General features: G+C 43.0%; 1 protein-coding gene across 4 annotated transcripts in view; it reads left to right on the top strand.

The window, feature by feature from the left end:
• The first annotated feature begins 18,433 nt into the window (after positions 1-18,433).
• GRIK1 (glutamate ionotropic receptor kainate type subunit 1) overlaps positions 18,434-21,261 on the top strand; it is a 157,213-nt gene continuing 154,385 nt past the window's right edge. For 2 of the 4 annotated variants that reach the window (XM_083438603.1, XM_083438599.1), the window contains exon 1: positions 18,436-19,772. In XM_083438603.1, coding sequence (XP_083294729.1) covers positions 19,649-19,772 — 124 coding nt within the window. In that variant the 5' untranslated portion in view covers positions 18,436-19,648. Of the gene's footprint in view, positions 19,773-21,261 lie in introns of all 4 variants that reach the window. The other 2 variants (XM_083438600.1, XM_083438602.1) reach the window with 2 other exon arrangements.

Here is a 21,261-nt window from a genome sequence, read left to right as displayed (position 1 = left end):
GAAAGAAAGAAAGAAAGAAAGAAAGATGATGTTTGATATTGATAGTTGCTTTTTTAAAAAGCACATCAGTATTTCACATGCAACTGGAGACTCCCGCAGTTATCATTTGGTTGTTAATTTAAGGAAAGCAGGACACATTTTAGAAAAGTTAGGCAGTTAGAGTCTCTAAATCCTTCATAAGGCTGATCTTTTCTTTTCCAGCTCTATGCAAATGATTGTAGAGGAAATTAATTTTGCAGAGACTCACCCTGCTCACAGCATCTCTGCCACCAGTAACAGATCTTTGCCTTTTGCATTGCCTTTTGCTTATCCAGTGTCAGCAAAATGTTTCATTCCAGAAATATTCAATCCCCAGACTCATTTTCTATTAACTCCAACCCATTGAAGAGAATCTGTATAAGGGAGGAAGAGGGATGCACTTCATGAAAATTTAAAGTTTAATTACCATTGTGAACGTACTGTGAATTATCTTTCTAAATCTATTCATTATAGGCATTAACTAATGTGGCACTAGCATATATTTTCCCAAAGCATAGGCATATTGTCAATTCAAACAACAAGCTGCTATTTAGGACTGTTCTTTCTCTTACTGGCTTTTTGCTTTTTAAAGCAATGCTGCTCAGAGCCCAAACATAGAGAGGGGGGCAACTGACAGCTTGGTTAATCAATTAAATCTGCACAAATTTTCCCTGGCCTCACTTTATGTGGTCTTCAGCACCTATTGAAGTCACCCAGTATTCCATTCATATCATACTCCCTTCTTTCCTGTTCATTTCTTGCTCCCTGCCTCCAACCTGGCTTTTAAAAGTATTTCCTCAATTGTTCTGTATGGTCTTTGCACACAGAGCATCAAGTTAAGTTTTATTATTATTATTATTATTATTATTATTATTATTATTATTATTGAAGAGTACAACTGTGTGGGTGCTAGAAACTTCCATCTTGTAGGCCCATACTTCCCTCACCTCAATTCTGTACTCTATCTCACTCTGCCAAGCTTCTCTGACACTTCGCTGAGTGGGGTTCACTCTGCAGGCACATTGTAAGGCTGCTGCTGGTGTATTGCCCTGGAATCTTCCCCATTGCAGCTACTTCCTGCAATGCAGGCTGAGGGCACAGCTTGGCTCCACTGTGGTGCTGCTTGCTCCCTCTACAAATGGTGCCAGCCATGCAGAAGCTATGTATCATCCATGCTTCTGCCCTGCAACAGTAAAGGCACATCTAAGCTTGAAGTAGGAAGAACTCAGGCACCCATTGTCTCCATCCCCAGTCTCTAGAGGCACCATGTAGTTTGGTGCCAGCATCACGTACATGTATCATGATCATACAGGGCTGCTAACTATAAGGTGTGACTGTGCAATGGTGACGAAGGCGATAAATTTATTCTGCATGATGTTTCACTGTGTGGAACTATAGTCTAGAACTATAGAACCCAAATGCAAATTGTATGATTAAATCAAAAATAATAAATGGGAAAAAATAGGATTAGAAAAGACAGGATGGGTTAGGAACTGGGATGAATTTCAGCAGAAAAAGCTTCACTCCAACAGCTGTGTCCAGTGCTGTTTTTCTAGAAAAAGAGGTGCTGGAAATCACCATGAACTCACCCTCGTTTTCTTAGAATGGTGCCCACTTGAGAGGGGCTGGAACAGAGTTCCTGTGAGCTCTGGCTGAAAAAAGTGCCTGGCTACATCCCAGAGAATTCTTTTAAGAGCAAGGGGAAGAAGCATGTGAGACCAAGGTTATTTGTTTCCTTGGCATCCAAGAATGACCATATTCTCCTTATATGGTAGAGACATTATTTTCACTTTTAGCAAACACTTGTCTGTAGCAGGGAGGTATGGGGATTGTGTTCCAGACACCATGAGACAATTGAGGGGGAGCTTTGACTCAGGATCCCATTTTGCCTCTGACAAGTTCAGAATCTTCAAAACTCCAGCCTTTGGCTCAGGGTTTGTGATTCACCCAATCATTTGCACTTCCCTATTTTACACATTCATATACTAAAACATTACTTTTTAAAAGAAATATTTTGCCTGTTTAATCAAAGATGCGTTGTTAGCCATCGAGGAAATATTTTTAATCAATTAATTTAACCAATTAATTGTTTAAAGTTTGCTGCTCAAAATAAATACACAGTCTTCCTCTGTTTATCCCTATCTCCAACCCTCTCCCTACTTTGTATTGTCTCCCCTGCATTACATTTCATATTGTAAGCTTGTCTGGGCACAAATCTGTCCTTTTGTACATTATAAAACTTTATACACATCGTAGATGATTCTATATGTCATATTTAAATATCTATTAAAATTCTATACTGCCCTTCAGCTGAGGATCACAGGGCAGTTTACAATATAAAAATGCAAAAATACATAACATAGTAGCAAACAAAAACTACAACCTGATACACAGTACAGTGGTACCTTGGTTTATGAATTTAATCCATTCCGGAAGTCCGTTCTTAAACCAAAGCATTCTTAAACCAAGGTGTGCTTTCCCATAGCAGTGGGGGACTCAAAATGGAACACACTCAACAGGAAGCGAAATATGCTCTGCTTCCAAGGCAAAGTTCACAAACCAAAACACTTACTTCCAGGTTTGCAGCGTTCTTAATCCAAGTTATTCATAAACTAAGCTGTTCTTAAACCAAGGTACCACTGTATTTATTATAATTAATAATAATAATATCCTGAAGAACAGGAGACTAAAGAAAACGAACTGACTTCTAGGTCATGGTGGTGCACACAAAGGTGAAACAGGTGAAATTGCACAGACCACTCCCTTTTGTTCAATTTGAAACTGAAGCTATGAATATCTCACTGCATATTATCAGGGTTAAAAGTCTAGTATACACAGCTAGGATGTAAATGTATTTGTTGACTGATTATGCAGGCCCATACGCTCGCCTCACTGAAATTCAGGCTTTAAACCATTTATTCCTTTTGTGGGATAAAAATATTACTAGAACACAAAGAAAAGATAAAACTTAAATTCTCATTGCAGCTATATGCCCATTTGATGTAAGACTTTGTCTGAATACGAATATTAACTCTATTATTTCCCTCAAGTGTGTAATGGTTTCCATTAGTAATAATAGTAAACCTATCCCCCAAACTGTTTGGGTTAATAACTTACTGTTTGCAAATTGCTCTGGAAAGAGCAGATATACTGTTCGCACTTGGGGTTGTTAGTGGCTTTGCTCATGGGCAGCAGCAAAAAGAAATTCTGCCTCATCACAATTGCTCTGTGAATTTTCAGCCTTTAAAATAACTACAGTAGTTATATTTATATGGCACAAGAGATGCATCGATCTGAACACACACTGACTGGACAGTGTACTGCCCCACAAACATTAAAAGCAAGGAACAAAGCTAGAAAGGGGAGTAACTGTTTTTTCAGTTCCCTCATTCCTTGAAAGCAGAAATAATAGCTGGAATTAACTAGTATCTATATATATGGGATGGGAACCTGTGTCTCTCCAGATGCTGTTGAACTGCCTCTACAGCCATCACTCAGTGATAGAAATTGCCATTTGACAACCTCTGGATGGCCACAGGTTCCTCATTCCAATGATAAAGGCAGTTCAGTCTCATGGTTGATGTGTTATGATATGTTGCTATATACAGCCCCATTTCATGCATCCCATAATTAGTGGATCCCCAAACATGAAGAACATTAAGCTGAGCCTTGGTGGATCAGGCCAAAGGCCTATCTTGCTCAGCATCATGTTCCCACAGTGGCCAGCAAGATGCCTGTAGGATAGGAAAGCAGTAGCGCCCTGCCACTCTGCCCTGTCCTTCCTATAGAGTCCGTATTCCATTATATGGGAGGTATTTGCCATTTCCAAGACACACAATCAAAGGCACAATAATGATAAGGAACCTGCCTTATTTAGTATTTGCTTATTTGTTATAAAATTTGTCACCTAGATGTTGTTAGACTGTGACTTCCATGATTATGATTTATTGAATTTATATACCGCCAGCTCCTAGGAGCCAAGGGGTTTTTGCCTCCCCCCATAAAATATTAGAGGCCCCAATCCCTAAGTTGATGAGCATTGCCATTCAAGTGGCGTGCATCATGTGATTGATTATGTGGGGCAGGGCTTAACTGGCCCCCCAATATTTTATTCAAATTGGCACTCACATCATGCCTCTCTATTGGTCATACAGGCTGGGGCTGCTGAGAATCGGAGTCTGAAAACATCTAGAGCAAAGGTTGCCAACATCATGGCCATAGGTTCAAGGGTGCCCAACAGTACCTCCCGTAGCACCTGTGAGAGTTCTCAGTAAATATCCCCTCAAAGGTCTATAGCATATGTGAGACTCTTGGCTATTTATCCTCAGTTTCTGTTTGCATTGGATTGGCCTCTTGCACACTGAAAATACACACACTCCCCTTAAACATGTCCATGTTTCATTGGATGCCAGCTTGAACACCCAGCCTCCCTTCCATTCGGAATAGATGAGAGGTGCAGACAGCTTCTCTCTAAGGACGAGTTGGGTGGTGGCTGATGTAAACACCATTTTGTCCGCTGAGTGGGAGCATGCTCTCACCATTTTGTAGACCTCTCTCTCTGCTCTTTTAGTTGTGGCAGACACTTTGAATTGTGCCACACACATCCATTTTGTGACTGGCACTCATGATACTTTCTCAAAATTTGGGGCCTCTAGAATGGCCATCCCCTGATCTAGAGGGCCACAGGTTTACCACTCAGTACTCAAGGCTGCTGTGCAAATGATGTTTGAAGGGAAATCTTATACATGTCTACTCAGAAGTTAGTCCCATTTAGCTCGATGAGGGTTATTCCCAGGTAAGTGTGCAAAGATGTGCATCCTACATAATGCTGACTTGCAGAGGTGTGGAAGCTTTGATAGCTGTGAGACTCTCTAGAGTTTCCCCCCTAATATGTTACTGAGTTAAACCAATTATTGGACTACACATCTCATCCTGATTTGAAATTAATGGAGTTGTAATGAGCCAAGCACACCAAAATATTCCTATGATATGGTTCAGTAGTAATCAGACATCTCATACATTTTTTTTCTGCCTGTGTTGTAAGCATTGCAGCTTTCAAGAAGTCAGAGAAGCACGATCTGAATATAGTACAACATGAATGTTGCAAACATCCAAGTGATTCTTTGCATCCATGTCTGTCTAATGAAATGACACTATTTCTCTTGATCCTTTCTGTTTTGTTAGCATTTTCATCGGCAACAGTTACATTTCCAGACAATTCAGAAGTTGCCTTTTGCATTCATTTCCTTCAGTAACAATATCTGAGTTCGTGGCAGCAGCCTAATAAAGATGCATTGCTCTTACTGTAGCTAATATATCCTGCTCAATATACTTGTTACAGCTTAAACTTGCTTTACATTTTCTTCGAAAAGAACCATGGTTGTAAATCCCTGGGTGTAGAAATAAAAATAAAAGGTATCACAAAACAAGATTCAAAAGGCAGGATCTTTCTCAAACCTGGTCACCCCAAACCCTTCAATAAACAAAAGGGGGTGGGAAGCAACTTAACAAGTAGAAAAAAACCTGTTCTATGAGCCATTGTTGGATTTTGCAGATTATAACAAGTACAGGCTTGGCAGATCTCTGTCATCAGGCTTGGCAGATCTCTGAGGATCACTCGCCTCAGGTGGGTGGTGACTGGGCAGTGCAGTGTTCTCCTGGATGCAACTGATCATCTAGATCCATCTCAGTCTAGTTTCTCATCTAATTTTGAAATAGAAACTGTCTGGGTCACTCTGATGGATTATCTAAACAGTGTTACCTCTGGTTACAAACACTTCGGGTTACAGACACCGCTATCCTGGAAGTAGTACCTTGAGGTTAAGAACTTTACCTCAGGATGAGAACAGAAATCTCGCGGCAGCAGTGGGAGGCCCCATTAGCTGTGGCGCCCTCCCTGTGGAACACCCTCCCACCAGATGTCAAAGAGAACAACAATTACCAGACTTTTAGAAGACATCTGAAGGCAGCCCTGTTTAGGGAAGCTTTTAATGTTTGAAGTATCACAGTATTTTAATATTCTTTTGGAAGCCGCCCAGAGTGGCTGGGGAAACCCAGCCAGATGGGCGGGGTATAAATAATAAATTATTATTATTATTATTAGCTAAAGTGGTACCTCAGATTAAGAATGGGTTCAGGTTAAGAACAGACCTCTGGAATGAATTAAGTTCGTAACCAGGGGTACCACTCTATTGACAGAGACAAAAGGGTTATGTGACCCTGTTGGTTTTCCTTGATTTCTCAGTGGCCTTCAGCATCACTGACCATAGTATCTTTCTCTATGCATTGGATGAATTGATTTGTGGTTATTCTACTCCTTCCAGTAGGGAATTGAGAACATGAGATTAACCCAGACGAGAATGGTAGGAGGCTCACACAGTGTAATCTTTGGCATGTCTACTGAATAAACCTTCTGAAGATTGACTTCTCAAAACATGTAATGATTCAGATTTACTCTGCATCCTCCATATAGCTTTTACATAAATGTAATTACAAAATTATTTTAGAGCAGCATTGGTGTAAAGAAAACATTGTTTTATTTTTATTTTTGAGATCCAGTGTTTTCTACTGGTTAGAGTGGTGGTCTAGGACTGGGGAGATCAGGGTTCAAATCCCCATTTGGCCACTGGGTAACATTGGGCCAGTCACTACTTCTCAGTCTAACATCCCTCACAGAGTTGTGGGAATTAAATGAGGAGGGGAAGAATCATGCATGCCACCTTGAGCTTCTTGGATAAAAATGTGGGATATAAATGCAATCAATCAATCAATCAATCAATCAATCCATCAATCAATGCATATTGTTTGTGGGGAAACAGCCTGGGAAACCTAGCTTCTCCACTAATGCACAAGAGCCTATGGACATTGGGAAGTAAGCAACCAATTCCACCATGTCTCTGAAAAAAGACTCTAAGCCAGTATCCCATTTGTAGCTTTGTCTACAGTTGTACCTAATTTAAATGAAGCTGTCATGCTCTGCTGGTGTTCTGGAATCGGCTGCGCTCAGAACAGCTGACCACAGCCACTAAGTAGACAATCAGCACTCTGCTAGTGTCATCCCTAGGCAAAGTGTGCTGCTAATGTCTAAGGACACCAGGAGACTATTGCTTCAGCTGGGCTTACAATTTGAGTGCAAACATCAGTTTCAGCTGAAAAAAAACCCTGCTTTTCACTGGGAACATCTGGGATTGAATCTTGAACTCCATTCATGCAAAACATCCACTAACTACAGAGAAGCTTTCAGTCATGTGAATCCCACCTGCAATCTAAATTGCTATAGGTTTAACGCCCCATTGGTTTTCATAAGAACCAGAACTGGGTCTCTCTACAAATTAGGTAATTCCACTGAGATGGCCTCAAGTGTGGCTTAGTGTGTGTGCGCGCGCGTGTGTGCATGTGCTTTATGACAAGACTAAACTGAGCCGTGACAGATCAGTTGGGCTGAACAGGGAGAGAGTAAAGAACGGTATAGAGAATACCATTCCTTTCAGTATAGCATCCAGTCAACTGATTGTGAATTATTGTGGCTTTTCACTTGCCTCAGATACCAAGCATACAAGCATTCCTGTCTAGTGTTGGTGCTTGTAATGGCCCTGTTTCTCATTTCTCATTTGGAATCAAAAAGACTGTACTGCAGAGGATGAAGAACCTGTGACCCTCCAGATGTTTCTGGACTCCTTTCATCCCTGCCCACCGGGCCATGGTGTTTGGGACCATTGGGATTTGGAGGCCAACTTCGCATGGAGAGCCACAAGCTCCCAGGCCTGCTGCTCTGCATTCCTTCCCCTTCTGGCAGTGTTCTCCAAGAGCACCGAATACATGATCTGGGAACAGAACAGTTTCCTCAAGCAAGGAATGAATTCAAGGAAAATAAACTTGGGGAATTAAACATCAGTGCGCCTAACTAGTAAATGATAAATATTTTGCACTGTCCCTTAGGTAATCACAAATACTTGTTTAAAACCATAAAAACATTTAGAACCTTTTCCTTTGCAGGAGGAATTTATTTTAGCCGACAGAGTAAAGCCATCTCTCATCTCCGGTGCTAATACAGCATGTAGTTCGTGACCTTTTCTAAGGGAGAAAATGTTTTGCCCGTATTCCCTTTCATACTATAGCAGAAAGTAATGAGTTCTGGGTTGCTTTACAAGTTCTTCACGTAATGTAAGAGTGCCTCTGTAGCCATGAAAAGACAGCTGCTTTATTGCAATAACACAGAGATTCGAAGGGAAGCGTCTTAGGGCTTTCCACACTGCAGAGTGCTGCAGCATAAGAACTGCAGGCAGTTGGTTCAAGGGACTTCTTGCATCAAATTCCTCTCTTACCATGAACACGGTTTTACTGTAGAATAAAAGCATGCACTTGATGGGGAGATGGAATTGTGAAATCATGCTGCTTATTTTACATATAAGTTAATGCTTCCTTTTAAATAATTTTTAAACAGATAAACAGTGAATTTCCAATGGCTGTTTAAAATCAATTCCAGCTGGAAGATAGGCAGTGCAATTCTATTGATCTTTATTCAGCAATAAAATGTTTTACATGCAGCAATGTGCTCCTGAGTAAGCAGAGTTGCACCACTGCAACCCTAAGCTTGCTTATTCAGAATTAATCCTTTTCCAAATGCAAAAAGGAATAGGAATGATGATGTGTAGTAGTAATACTTTTAATTTGTACACCACTTTTCTACACAGATGTACCTGAAGTGACTCATAGCCAAGAGCAGAAATACAGTCTTCATATTAGCACAATACACTTATAGAACAGTTAAAGAAATCCACCCAAGCATGCATATGTATAACCTCATAAAATAAGCCACAATCCTTCCTGGAGGAGCATTCCTGCCTGGAATGAAAAGGATATCTGCAATCCAAGGTAAAGCCCCAAACCGCAGTGCCAATACAACAAATTCTCTAAAACTGCTTTCTGAATATAATGAACTTGACATAAATATTAAAACTCAGGGCATACTTTCAGCTTCCTTGTGCTGCAAAGGCAGGCTGCAAACAAGGTCTGACTATGCAGAAGACCATGTCAAGAATAATATCGGCTGTAGGGATAAAATAAGAAAACCTTGTGTGAGTAAAGTCTGAACAAATCATGAGAAGCAAATATGCATTTGGGGCACACAGCCTCCTAATATGCCCTTGTCAACAAACTGTCGTGGTAGGTCATATCCAAGGTCTGTTCCAAGTGGGCTGAACAGAGAGGAAGGTTGGTACAAATTAGTCAGAGGTCATCTTCTTAGATGCAACCCGGTTGCAATAATGATTTTACCTTAAAGCTCATGAGCAAACCATTATCTACCAACCTAACCAAGGATTGTAGTGATGGGGAACCAGGATTGTAAAACATTTTGTATGCTAACAATAATTTTTTTAAAAAATCCGTTAATCTCTTCCTATATGTTCCCTAGGTCACATATCTTATATCTATATCTACCACTGTGATCTATTAACCTGCGTTTATGGGTGGGTGGTTTTGATCTTTCTTTAGCATTCCGGTCCAAAGGCCTGGCACCCTGCCAAAGAACAGAAATACCATAATATAGTGGTGAAGAAAAATTATGCTGTAACATTTTCCTCCTTCAAATCAATGATGTGTAAATCTATAGTCTCTAAGATGCTAAACAGATATATGGTGCAACCGTACTTGGAATACCATGTAGCGTTCTGATCTTCTCACCTCAAAAATGTTATTGTAGAACTAGAAACGATTCAGAAGCAGGTGCCCAAAATGACGGAGGGGGTGGGACCAGCACTATCGGAAGTCCAAAGTGTTCTGGCCCACTTCCAGCTCTTGAGGCTCCTAGCCATAATAAAAATAAGAATGACAGCAGCTGAAAGCAAAAGGAGGCACCGAAAACAGAGCAAGACGTATAAATACATGCATTGTTGTGTTTTCTAACTGAGAAATAGCTTTGCTATTTCCAGGAATGAGAACGCTTGCTTAGATTTTAACATTTGCTGAATCCAGGGATCAGAGGGGTCTGGCATAAAGCTTAACACTCCAAACTCATAACACAGTTTAACCTGATAAGATGTTTTAAAATATTTCTTCCTGTCCGATATTACCAATGCTGCAAACACCCACAATTTCATTTTAAAACATGGCATAGCTTTGGACTGGGTATCAAGCTTATTACATCCAAAGGGATGCTGAACCCTCCTTCCTTCCTGCTTTCCTGCAGTGTGGTGTAGCGGTTAAGAATAGTGGACTCGTAATCTGGTGAACTGGGTTCGATTCCCTGCTCCTCCACATGGAGCTGCTGGGTGACCTTGGGCTAGTCACACTTCTCGGAAGTCTCTCAGCCTCACTCACCTCACAGAGTGTTTGTTGTGGGGGAGGAAGGGAAAAGGAGATTGTTAGCCGCTTTGAGACTCCTTAGAGTAGTGATAAAGCAGGATATCAAATCCAAACTCTTCTTCTTCTTCCTTCCCTTTGCTCTTTAACTTCTGCTTCTTTTCTTAGAACTGGGCTGGAAGAACAGTGTCTGGGATAACAGTCCAGGTAATTTCAGTCAGGGAAGCTCCAGGTGCCCTAATCCATACACTGCTTTGGGAATACAATTTAGACACCACCCCATTTCCACTACTACACTTACCTTATACAGCACAGCAGGCCTGGGGGAGCTGCGTCCCTCCAGACAACACTGGACTACAAATCCCATAATCTCTGCCCATATTCTGGTTGGAGCTGAGGGGCGTTAGAAGTCCAAAAACACCTGCAGGATTCACAGGTTCCCTGTCCCTTTCACAGGGAAATATTATTTCAGATATCAGTTTTCCAGCTGAGGGGAATAAAGATGCCACCATTTCCCCTTGCTATTATTTGAAACACTCAATTATTAGTACTTTTTCACCTCAAGCCAAATGTCAAATTCAGAACCAGGTGTGGAGCTTATGTTACCTAAGGTGAGAAAAACACCACCTGAACCAACATGGGAAGATCAGGAATTGGTGCTATTCAACATTACACAGAAAGTCTGTAGCAGTCCAAGGGATTAAAAATAACCGTGTTGATTGATTTCTCACTTTTGCAAAGGCATTTTTTATTGCTAAAAACACTGCATTATGTATCATAGTCACAGTGGAGGAACTTGACCTATATCAAATGGATTGTTTCAATTATCTGCACTTCAAGATAATTAAGAATCACAAGAAGTCCAAAGTGATCTATGGGGAAGGCTGGCAGTGCACTTGACAACATTACTAGAGATACGGTCGACCTTCCCTGACCTCAAGTTTGATCCATGTACCTAACAATAAGCACGAGGGCAGAAAATGGCTCAGGTTTTTCTCCATCCCAGCTATCACACAGTATTCTAAAGCATCCATTTTCAGTTGATGGCAATGCTGGCAACTAACTTCCAGACGTATTCACAATACAGCAAAAACAAGCTATCCTGACTGAGATATATTATCCTGTCTCATTTTGTGCAGAAAACACAATGAAGTGTTTCTATAGGATCAAATAACAAGATTGTCATCAGCTAGCTGCAATGAATGCATTCATGCAGCAACACAACAGAGTGGACAGAATGTGAATTAATCCAAAGTCAAGGATAAAACAAAACAAACAACAGAGCTGAAGTCTGTGCGGCCCATTATCAATCCATATACTACTAATTTTATCTGTTTTTATTGGGGGGGGGCGAATCAAGTGAAGAATGAAAGAACTAGGTATTGTGAGCATAGCTGTCAACTGTTCCCCTTTTTTAAGAGAAATTCCCTTATTCTGAATAGGATTCCTCACAAGAAAGGGGAAAAGTTGACAGCTATGATTATGAGACGAGGTTAAGGGAAGCTGCTTGTTTCATTGGGATTTATTTATTTATTTCAAATTTATCTCATTGTTCTTCCAAGAAGCTCAAACCAGTGTGTGAACAGGTGTATCTACTTCCCCATTTTTTTAAAATCACAATCCTGTGAAGTCAGGCTGAGAGATAGCGATGGGCAACGTTATGGCTGCTTGAGGATTTGGTGCCAAGCCCTCCCTACACCTAGTTTAACACTCTAACCATTATATAATGTTGGCTCATCAGGAATCACAAACACACCAAGCATAGAAGCTCTTGAACGAGTTAGCAGATTGATACAAGTTCTATCTCTCAATTCGAGTTGCAGGTTTGAGATAGTGGAGTTGGGGAAGGGAGTGGCACTGACAGCATCCTTTACATAACCGTGCCCCTGCTGCCTAGATATGCCTCCTACAGAGCTGGTTTTTACACATTGCTCCATCCTGCCCTTCATCACATTTTTTGCTACTCTGACTGCTTGCACCCACTGACTTGAGTGTCTCTCTTCTCTGGCTGCACTGCACCATAGTCATTCCTTCCCCTTTGAACCAGTTGATAGTTTAGCTGCTGGCTTTGGTCTGCCCTGACTACACTCCCACTCTTGTGATCTTGAAAGGATTCCACAGTTGCTGATGAGGGTTTTGGTTTTGCTTCTTGCCTCTAGGATGGGTTTCTCAGCTGCTTGCCCCTAGCAGTCTCAGACTTTATCTTGCTCCGGCACCCAGATCTTGGCTTAGATTGTACAATTTCGTATTACTGCAAGAACACAAAACTGTCAATGATGTTGACTCATTAGTCATGACAAAATGTAATTTATGAAGCTTTGGGTTTTGAAGGGAAAAAAATAACCATATATTTTTCCATACATATCTAATTCAGACATCGCTGAGAAGTAATTCTATAGGAAAACAGATTTCTTTCTTTCTTTCTTTCTCTTTCTTTCTTTCAGCACTGAGGGGTGAGGAGAGAATAGTGGGTTGGCTCCCAAACACCGTTAATGTAATAACATTTGTGGCCAGATTATATATATATATATATATATATATATATATATATATATATTGGTTTCGTAGATTTTCACGGGTACAGGAATGTAGGTTTTGGTGTCCTCGGGTGTCTTCCCGTGTAAAAGTTGGGGTGTCTAGGCGACGTTTCGACGAGGTCTCACTCGTCATCTTCAGGCTGGTGCTTTCGGCTTCTTGTTACTGGAACAGAGCAGGATCTCAGTGTTTGAGTTCCTATAAATACTGTTGAGGAGGTGTGGTGTATAGCCTCCAATGTTCTGGGCAGAGAGGAGGTTCCCAGGCTAGTGGGAAGCCAAGCCAGAGCACAACCAAGTGCAGTACAGCCATCTTCTCAGAAAAACTCTTCACAAAGTTCAAGAGTTCAAGACACGAAGGCTTTAGCAACTAATCCACACCTAATGACCCACCTAAGTGGGATTCAGGAAATCACTCAAGAAATCACTCAAGATATCCCTCAAGTAATTAAGGAACAAAAGAAGAAAAGGCACACTAGCCTGGGAACCTCCTCTCTGCCCAGAACATTGGAGGCTATACACCACACCTCCTCAACAGTATTTATAGGAACTCAAACACTGAGATCCTGCTCTGTTCCAGTAACAAGAAGCCGAAAGCACCAGCCTGAAGATGACGAGTGAGACCTCGTCGAAACGTCGCCTAGACACCCCAACTTTTACACGGGAAGACACCCGAGGACACCAAAACCTACATATATATATATTATATATATATAAGCTCAGTATGCATTGGCAATAAATTAGAATTTCTGGGTTGGGGCCAGAAGATTGTGTTTGTTTCTAAGAAGTGGGGTGGATTTTTAGAAGTCTGGAAAGCATTGGAATCTGAGGGGAAACTGTTTAGAATCATATATTGATTCTAAATGAGGTACAAAGGACAGAGTGGATGTTTATACAGGATGCTAAATTAATCTTGAGGAGAGGAGAGAAGAAGTATAAGGAGAAATCAATAATAAGTGAATATATAAAGATAATAAGTGAATGCTGAAAGATAAGTTACAGGTAGGTAGCCGTGTTGGTCTGCTGTAGTTGAAACAAAATAAAAAAATTCCTTCCAGTAGCACCTTAGAGACCAACTAGGTTTGTTATTGGTATGAGCTTCCGTGTGCATGCACGCTTCTTCAGATGCACACAAAAGCTCATACCAATAACAAACTTAGTTGGTCTCTAAGGTGCTACTGGAAGGATTTTTTTTATTTTGCTGAAAGATAAGTTCAACAAGGAAGGTTGCTAAAAGTTCAGTGTTTTAGGACATTGTGAGCCAAACCTGTAATGCCCACAACAGAAATACTCTAGATCAATTTAAAGTAAATGTTACACTTCCCATCATAAATATTTTTTAAATGATTTGCTTGTTGTATCGTTTCAACAGTTCCATAGTTCAGTTAAACATTGTGTCCAGTAATGTTGCAGTGATGTTGCTTTTGCTTTCGTGAGCTATATTCTAAGCATTTAGAAGCTGGTTCAACACACTTTATTTTGGGCTGTTTGTTTTCTTTTCTTTCTTAGAAACAATACATCCCCTCCCAACAGATATTGAAAGGTGATATTTTTGTATTAATAAGCATGTCATTGTTCACAATAGGCTGCAGGTCACTGAGAAGTTTGAGAGTTTTCTGCTGGGAATTATAAGTGACAAGTAGTGTCCTGCAATTTTCTCTTCTAGGTCTGTCATGTAGATGATGGTTCCTGAATATCAGTCTGGCCCTGTTGATCTTCTCTTTCACTTTGTTGAGTAGGTATTGCAGCCTGAGGAATGCCTGACATGGATTCTTCAGCTGTGAATGTCTGTCTCATTAGCCTGAACAGATGCATTCAGGATCACTCCAGTAGCAGTCCTACATCAAAGCTACAGGGATAAAGTTTATAATGTAGGACATATAAATAGCCTGCATTTGACTACCCTAAGCTGGATTCTTGCAATAAAAGTCAAATTTACTCCCATAATAGGCCAAGTTGCAGTAGCAATTTTGGCATGACTTAAAACAACAATAGAAACACATTTTAAGCAACCTAAAATAATTGGTTGTGCTGTTGCAAGTAAGCTCCCATTTCTAAAATAAAGGGACATTACTAATAGGCATAACATTTATGTGTGTACATTTGGGTCCAGTTCAAATTGATTACATATTTTTCAGCTGCAAACCAATGCACAGTAACCTCAGAGCTCAGTAGGACTTCTGAGTAGACCTGTGCAGGATTGTGCTGCTAATTAATCAATGCATTCCATTCAAATATGTTTGCATATTTTATTTGCATATTACCAAAACTTCAGTGGCCGAATTCAGAGGCCTGCACTATGTATGCCCATGGGCTGACATGTCCAGTGAGGTTTTGTTATGTTTTCCTTTAGGCAGAAGATCCCCATGTTGTTTCACTAGCTACTTATGAAAGCCTCTGCAGTTCCAAAAATTATGATGAGCCATGCAACATGGGGGCACCTTTGGGGATGTGGAAATAATGGTGCAATTATTTGGACGGTTGGCAATACAAGTGCCTTTATTGAGGTATAAAAGGAAGTATAAGGAGAGGGCTGCAGTTCAGTGATAGACCATCTGCACTGCATGCTGCAGGTCCCAGGTTCTGTTCTGAGCATCTCCAGGTATGACTGAAGGAGATCCCTGTCTAAAATCCTGTTGAGCCTTGCCAGTCATTGAAGACAATACTGAGCAAAGTGGACCAGTGTCTGACTTGGCATAAGGCAGCTCCCTATGATCCTAAATAAATTCCAGTTTAACAAACAAGATGGCTATTCATTGTTAGAAGGAGACACTGTCTTAATTCCCCTCCTTTAATTTGCTAAACCAAAGTAGCTAAAGCAAGTGTGCCCTTAACTCACAATCCAATTGATTACAACCTGTCCCCACCAATTAAAATTGTCCCCCAGCAATTAACTGATTGATTTAGTTGATTAAGCTACTAATGAAAAGCTGCAGCCTTGGGAAAAAGGGCTTTTGTTTGGTGCTGCTTGCAGGGGAGCCATGTTTGCAAGCATCCGTCGAGACATAGATTTGTCTGGACTGATCACACAGAGAGTCTCCCTGCCAGTGCTACGCATGCCTGGCAACCACTACTGCGAAGGCTCTGCATGCAGTTGGCTGGTTCCACATTGTAAGCAGCTTGCAAGCATTGTGGTTTTGCCATGGAGTGCCTTTGGAGCTTAGAACATTCTCACGGTATTCCAATGCATTTTACTAATGCACGGAATTAAATATTGGCAGTGCAATGAATGAGTAAGCAAATGTGGCAGCCAGCCTGCTCTGAACAACATCTCACATGCAAAAGGCTCTGGGCACTGAAATCTGCTTGACACAGAAAGGGAGCACTGGCCAGAAAAGAGCTGGGATTTCCTCTTGACTCTTGTTTGTTTCATGTGAGGGTACGTCAGGATGCTGGCCAGAGAAAGGCAACAGGGAACATGATTTGGATGTGAACTGAAACCTAGGCTGGTACTTCAGACAATGCAGTCCTCCAAGTGCACTGGAATATAGTGTTGCCACTGAATACTAATTCAAGAACTGATGTGAATTCTGAACTGTTGACTCAAGAGGTCCAGAGGCTAAAAATCTCCAGGAGAGCCATAATGATAAGAACGGGTGACATTCTCTTTTAAAACAAATTTGCAAATATTGCCTGTACCTTTCACACACAGTCTATTTTGATTTGCAGTGTGTTTTCTACCACCTGCCATAACAAAGCCAGTACTTAAAAGTTAAGCAAGACTTATGCCTAAGGTTACTGTCGGTAAAATTTTAAATCCTCACACCATCCTTAATTGGTACAGCCTAGCATAGTAATACAGTTTAAACCCTAATCAAAGCCTTTTTGTAGCATTTGAATAGTCTAGTGTTTACTTTTGAAAATTTATATCATACATGAATTCAGTAGCTGGTGGTAACAAATCTCCTATGTTTTGTTATACTTGTTCATTTTCTTGTACTTTGCTTCCTGTGTGAAAAAGCATTTACATGATTTTTTTTTGGAGTAAAATAAGTTACTAGTACAGCCGGTGCATTTTCCATTTCAATTTTGTAATTTTCTGCTTGAGAAACATTGCCTTATGTCAATGAAGTGGATAGTATGGTGACTGACTTTTAAATTGATACTTGTTCATGCATCCCCATTATGAATCAAGTCAGGAGAGCAGTGGAAATAAAACTTGTTAATCATCATTCAGTCATATTCTGTCAGTGGAGACGACAAGATATTGGCGGGCCCCACATGAATGCTGCTGCCTTTGATTCATATTTTCATGGAATTCACAGGTAAATTCCTTGCGAAGTGCTTGTAAATTATGTTTTTAAATGCTGCGTTGCAGGGAACTGATTTTGGCAGGCCAGAACTCCCCACGTTTTGGAGCCCGATTTGTATCTTATATTTTCAGTCTCCAGTAAGCCAATTCTGAATAAACCCTGCTCATTAGGAAATCTATGGTTGCATGAGGATTGCTTTGGTAGTCAGCTCCATGGAGAACATATAGGGACTCACTGCAACTAGAATAAATCTGGCCTCTGAGATGCAATCCAGACCATAGCTCGCCACAAGCTGAAAACAGGTGCACTCCAGAAGGTTGCTAATGGATTCAAGAGGTTACCACTAATGTGGTAGTGAAAAAGGGTAACTGCTTTGCCCACCGGAAACCCAAGCCATGGTTTGGCCTGTGTGGGAATGCCAAGCAGCAGCAGGCAAAATGCAATGGAGGCTTGAGATGAGCACCGCACCCCATAGTGGCCTTTGATTTCAAACGTATCCATTCTTAAGGAAATCAGCCCTGAGTGCTCACTGGATGGACAGATCCTGAAGTTGAGGCTCCAATACTTTGGCCACCTCATGAGAAGAGAAGATTCCCTGGAAAAGACCCTGGTGTTGGGAAAGATTGAAGGCACAAGGAGAAGGGCACAAGGAGAAGGGAATGACAGAGAACGAGATGGTTGGACAGTGTTTTTGAAGCTACCAGCATGAGTCTGACCAAGCTGCTGGAGGCAGTGGAAGACAGGAGTGCCTGGCGTGCTCTGGTCCATGGTGATGGGCATTCCCATTCAAATGGTGCGGACCAAATCTTGTGGTTGGTTGCTTGGGGTGGGGCTTACCTGTGCCCCCATATTTTATTCAAGTTGGTACCTCTGCCTGCCAGCTTCCTCGGTCCCCATTGCTACTTGTAGGAAGGAGGTGGCTCTGCCTGTCACTGACTCTCGCTCAGCCTCCCGTTGGCCACTTGTGGTTCCTGGCAAGGAAAAGGGTCCCATGGGCTTTTTTAAAAAAGGTTGCATGCTGGATATGAGGTGTTGGTGGCTGAAGTGGATCGTGGGAAAGTCGTCTCTGGACTCCCCCTCCCCCCAAGCGATGAGGTCATCTGCAGGTGCACCTGGAGAACTGATGGACTGTCCTTACTCTGGCAAGTGAATGAGCCTTTCAGGTTCTCACTGTGATCGCGACATACCAGCATAAGGGAAGCAATAAAGTGAAGCCCGTCATAATTCTATAGCTGGGTTCAGGCCATACTTTTCAAGCACCTGGCTCCCCCTCCCAAGCGTGACTCGCAGCTGATCCCTATATAAATGTATCAACGCAGCCCCTGCAGTTTTATTGAGGGCGTGGCTGCAGGCTCTGAGCCCTCAACACGCGCCATTTACACCCGGGAAGCTTGCTGGGCTGAGTAAAGTAAGTAACCCTCGGGGAGGGAGAGTTTTTAGTCTCGCTGCTTAGCCCCGCAACCTCGAAGCTGCGTTTCCGAATCGGGTTGAGCCTGCCATTAGCGGCGAGCGAAAGGCACTCTGCATATGCTCAGCGGCGCTGTCTCCTCGGATCTCCGCGTGCCCCGAGCTGAGTCTCGGCCGCGGCCCCCGAGGGACCCCGGCTCCGTATAGACGTTCAGTATTTAATTCGGTAGAAGGCGGCGACGAAGGGGCCGGAGAGACCTGCCAAGCGGGCGGGCCGGAGAGCAGAGCTGCGCCGTCTGACGTCACCAAAGGATTTTCGTTCACTTTCCGTCCAATTGATCGGCTTGGAGTTGACAGTGTCCCCTTTAATGAGCCCCGAGAGCGGCGCCGGCCAATGCGGAGAGGAGCTTGGCCGGGATCATCAGGCGGCGAGCAGAGACTCAATCAATGCTGGAGCGAAGGCGCCCAAAGTAGTTTAGTTTGTGCGGGGAAAGAGAGAGAGCGAGAGAGACGGAGGGAGAGAGGCAGGCGCGCACGGAGAAGCTGCGCCTCGGTCCCCGCTCCCATCTGCTGGAGATCCGCCTCGGCCAGGGGACCTTCCCGCTTCCCCTCCCGCTCCAGCCCGGATCTTTCCCCCGCTCGCGCGCCGTTTCTCCCGAGGGACACTTTGGCAGGTCTCATGAGGGAGCCGCGTCGCCGGCCATTTCGAGCGGCAACTTTCCAACCTCACGAACCCCTCCGCTGATCTCTGGGAGAAAATCTTCCTTCCCCACCACACACACACTTAGCACCCCCGACGGCTGTTGGATGCAGAGGGGTAGCGTGATGGACTAAAAGGGGGAGAAAGTGGGGGGTGGGAGACGACGGGAGGGATCGTAGTGGATCCCCTCAAGCAGCAAGATCGGCAGATCTTCATGGTGTAAATATAACCCCCCCCACACACACACGCCGCGATCCGACCCCCTGCACCCCACAAGCATCCACCACGCCGCTCCTTACCAGGATGAAACAAAACCCCGAGCAAGAATGAGGGATCGCGATCCTGCCCGAGTGGGAGCAGCAGCTTCTGCATGAGGGGCGAGCAGAAGCGGGGCCGAGAGGCTGAAGCATGAATCCAGGCGAGGAGTGAAGAAGATGGAGAGACCCCTTTGCTGCGAGCCGAGGCACTCCGCGATGGAGGCCGGCGCAGGACTCTTCTTCCTCCTGCTCTACCTTTGCCTAGGCGTCCCCCAGACTTCCCAGCAAGTGCTCCGGATCGGTGAGTGGCGGGCGAGAGGGGGGGCGGGGGCCCGGAACGGCGGGGCTGGGGTGTGCATTTGTTCTACATCGGGGAAATCTGCCTTGCTGGCTTTTAGGCACGAAATACACCCCCCCTTTAAAATAACAAATCGCACGTACAGGGATGAAAATGGGGTTAGGCATCCCCGCCCCATAACCACGCTGTGAGAAAAATCAGCCGGCAGTAATTCTTCTATGCATGCATTTCTCTCTGTGTGTATGTGTGTGTGTGTGTCTATATCCTTCACATGACTTGGAAAGCTTGACTTGTTACCTGCTGAAGCGCTTGCCCAGGTCCGCAGTGTGCGGTGGTGACTGGGCACACTCGTAGCCCCGGGCTGCTGAGAGGCTGGCTGGCTGGCTGCAATGCACGCAACTGACCTCTTGCCTCCCCCCCCCCCCAACTCTGGTCGGTCCCTGTTCCTTGGGAGGTGTTTGTGTCGCCTATGGATTGTCTCCTGGCTTTCTCTTTCTCTTTCCTCGTGTTTCTTGGTTCAGTAGCACTCTCCCCCACTTTTCCAAATGCAGCTGCTCAGAAGGTCTGAGAAATAGACAGAACGAGCAAAAGAAGTTTGGTTGGTTGTGTGCAGCGTGTGTGGGGTTTCTTAAGGTGAGTTGCACTCTTCAGCACTCAGCCCTGAAAAAGGAACGGTTTTGTTCCCCTTTAGGGTTCCCTTTTCAGGTTATCTTTGGTTTTGGAAACCACTCTGTATGGATTTCTACCCCCACACCTTGCATTTGCAAGAATGGAGCAGTAAAGGGTTAATTTCCCTGCCCTCCTCTCCTATTGAATTCCAAGTGTTTGTGTGGAACACTTCCATATAATTTGATGTGGCAAATCTCTTGTTTGTGAATCCCCTCCCCTGCCCCCCAGTATTAATGAAGATAAGTACAGAAGTGTGTTTATGTGCATGAGAGCAAGTAGGTTAGAGGATGTTAGTTTACATTAATTCTGAGTCAACTATGTTCTGGTGGTTTCATTCAGTCTAACTCGCTTGAAACCGATGTTGAAGTGCTCATACTTCACATCAAGTTCTTTAGGGTGTCAAACTAGGGAAATGTTGGCGGCTTGTGCCTATTTAACAAAGCACAACCTTGAATAAAAGATTCAGCATTTAAGACACTTGCTGACAGGGCATTTGAAGCTAGTGTGGTTATTCTTTGTAAAAAAATAATGGCACCCAAGAAACAGTGTGACTTGCTGACTTCAAGGAGCAAGCAAGAAAGTGTTTCTTTGAATCTGAACGAAGAGTTGGAGCTAGAAATTGTACAGTATTGTTGATCCATTGGTGTGATGGTGTGTCAGTTCTTTTCCCCACACTGATACTGATTACTTGGCAGAAATACACCACAAAGGCTGCACATGTGTGCAGTTTACTGGAGAGAGAATTAAAGCGAAAACTTTGCTCCATGGAAACCAGGCAAAGTTCAGAGGAAGTGTTTCTTCCCACAGTGGGCTTCTTGTGTCA

This window comes from Podarcis tiliguerta (assembly GCF_965153285.1).
Source record: "Podarcis tiliguerta genome assembly, chromosome: 4".
NCBI lineage: Eukaryota > Metazoa > Chordata > Lepidosauria > Squamata > Lacertidae > Podarcis > Podarcis tiliguerta.
The sequence above is the reverse complement of the archived record's forward strand: the minus strand, read 5'-3'. Positions and strand labels throughout refer to the sequence as shown.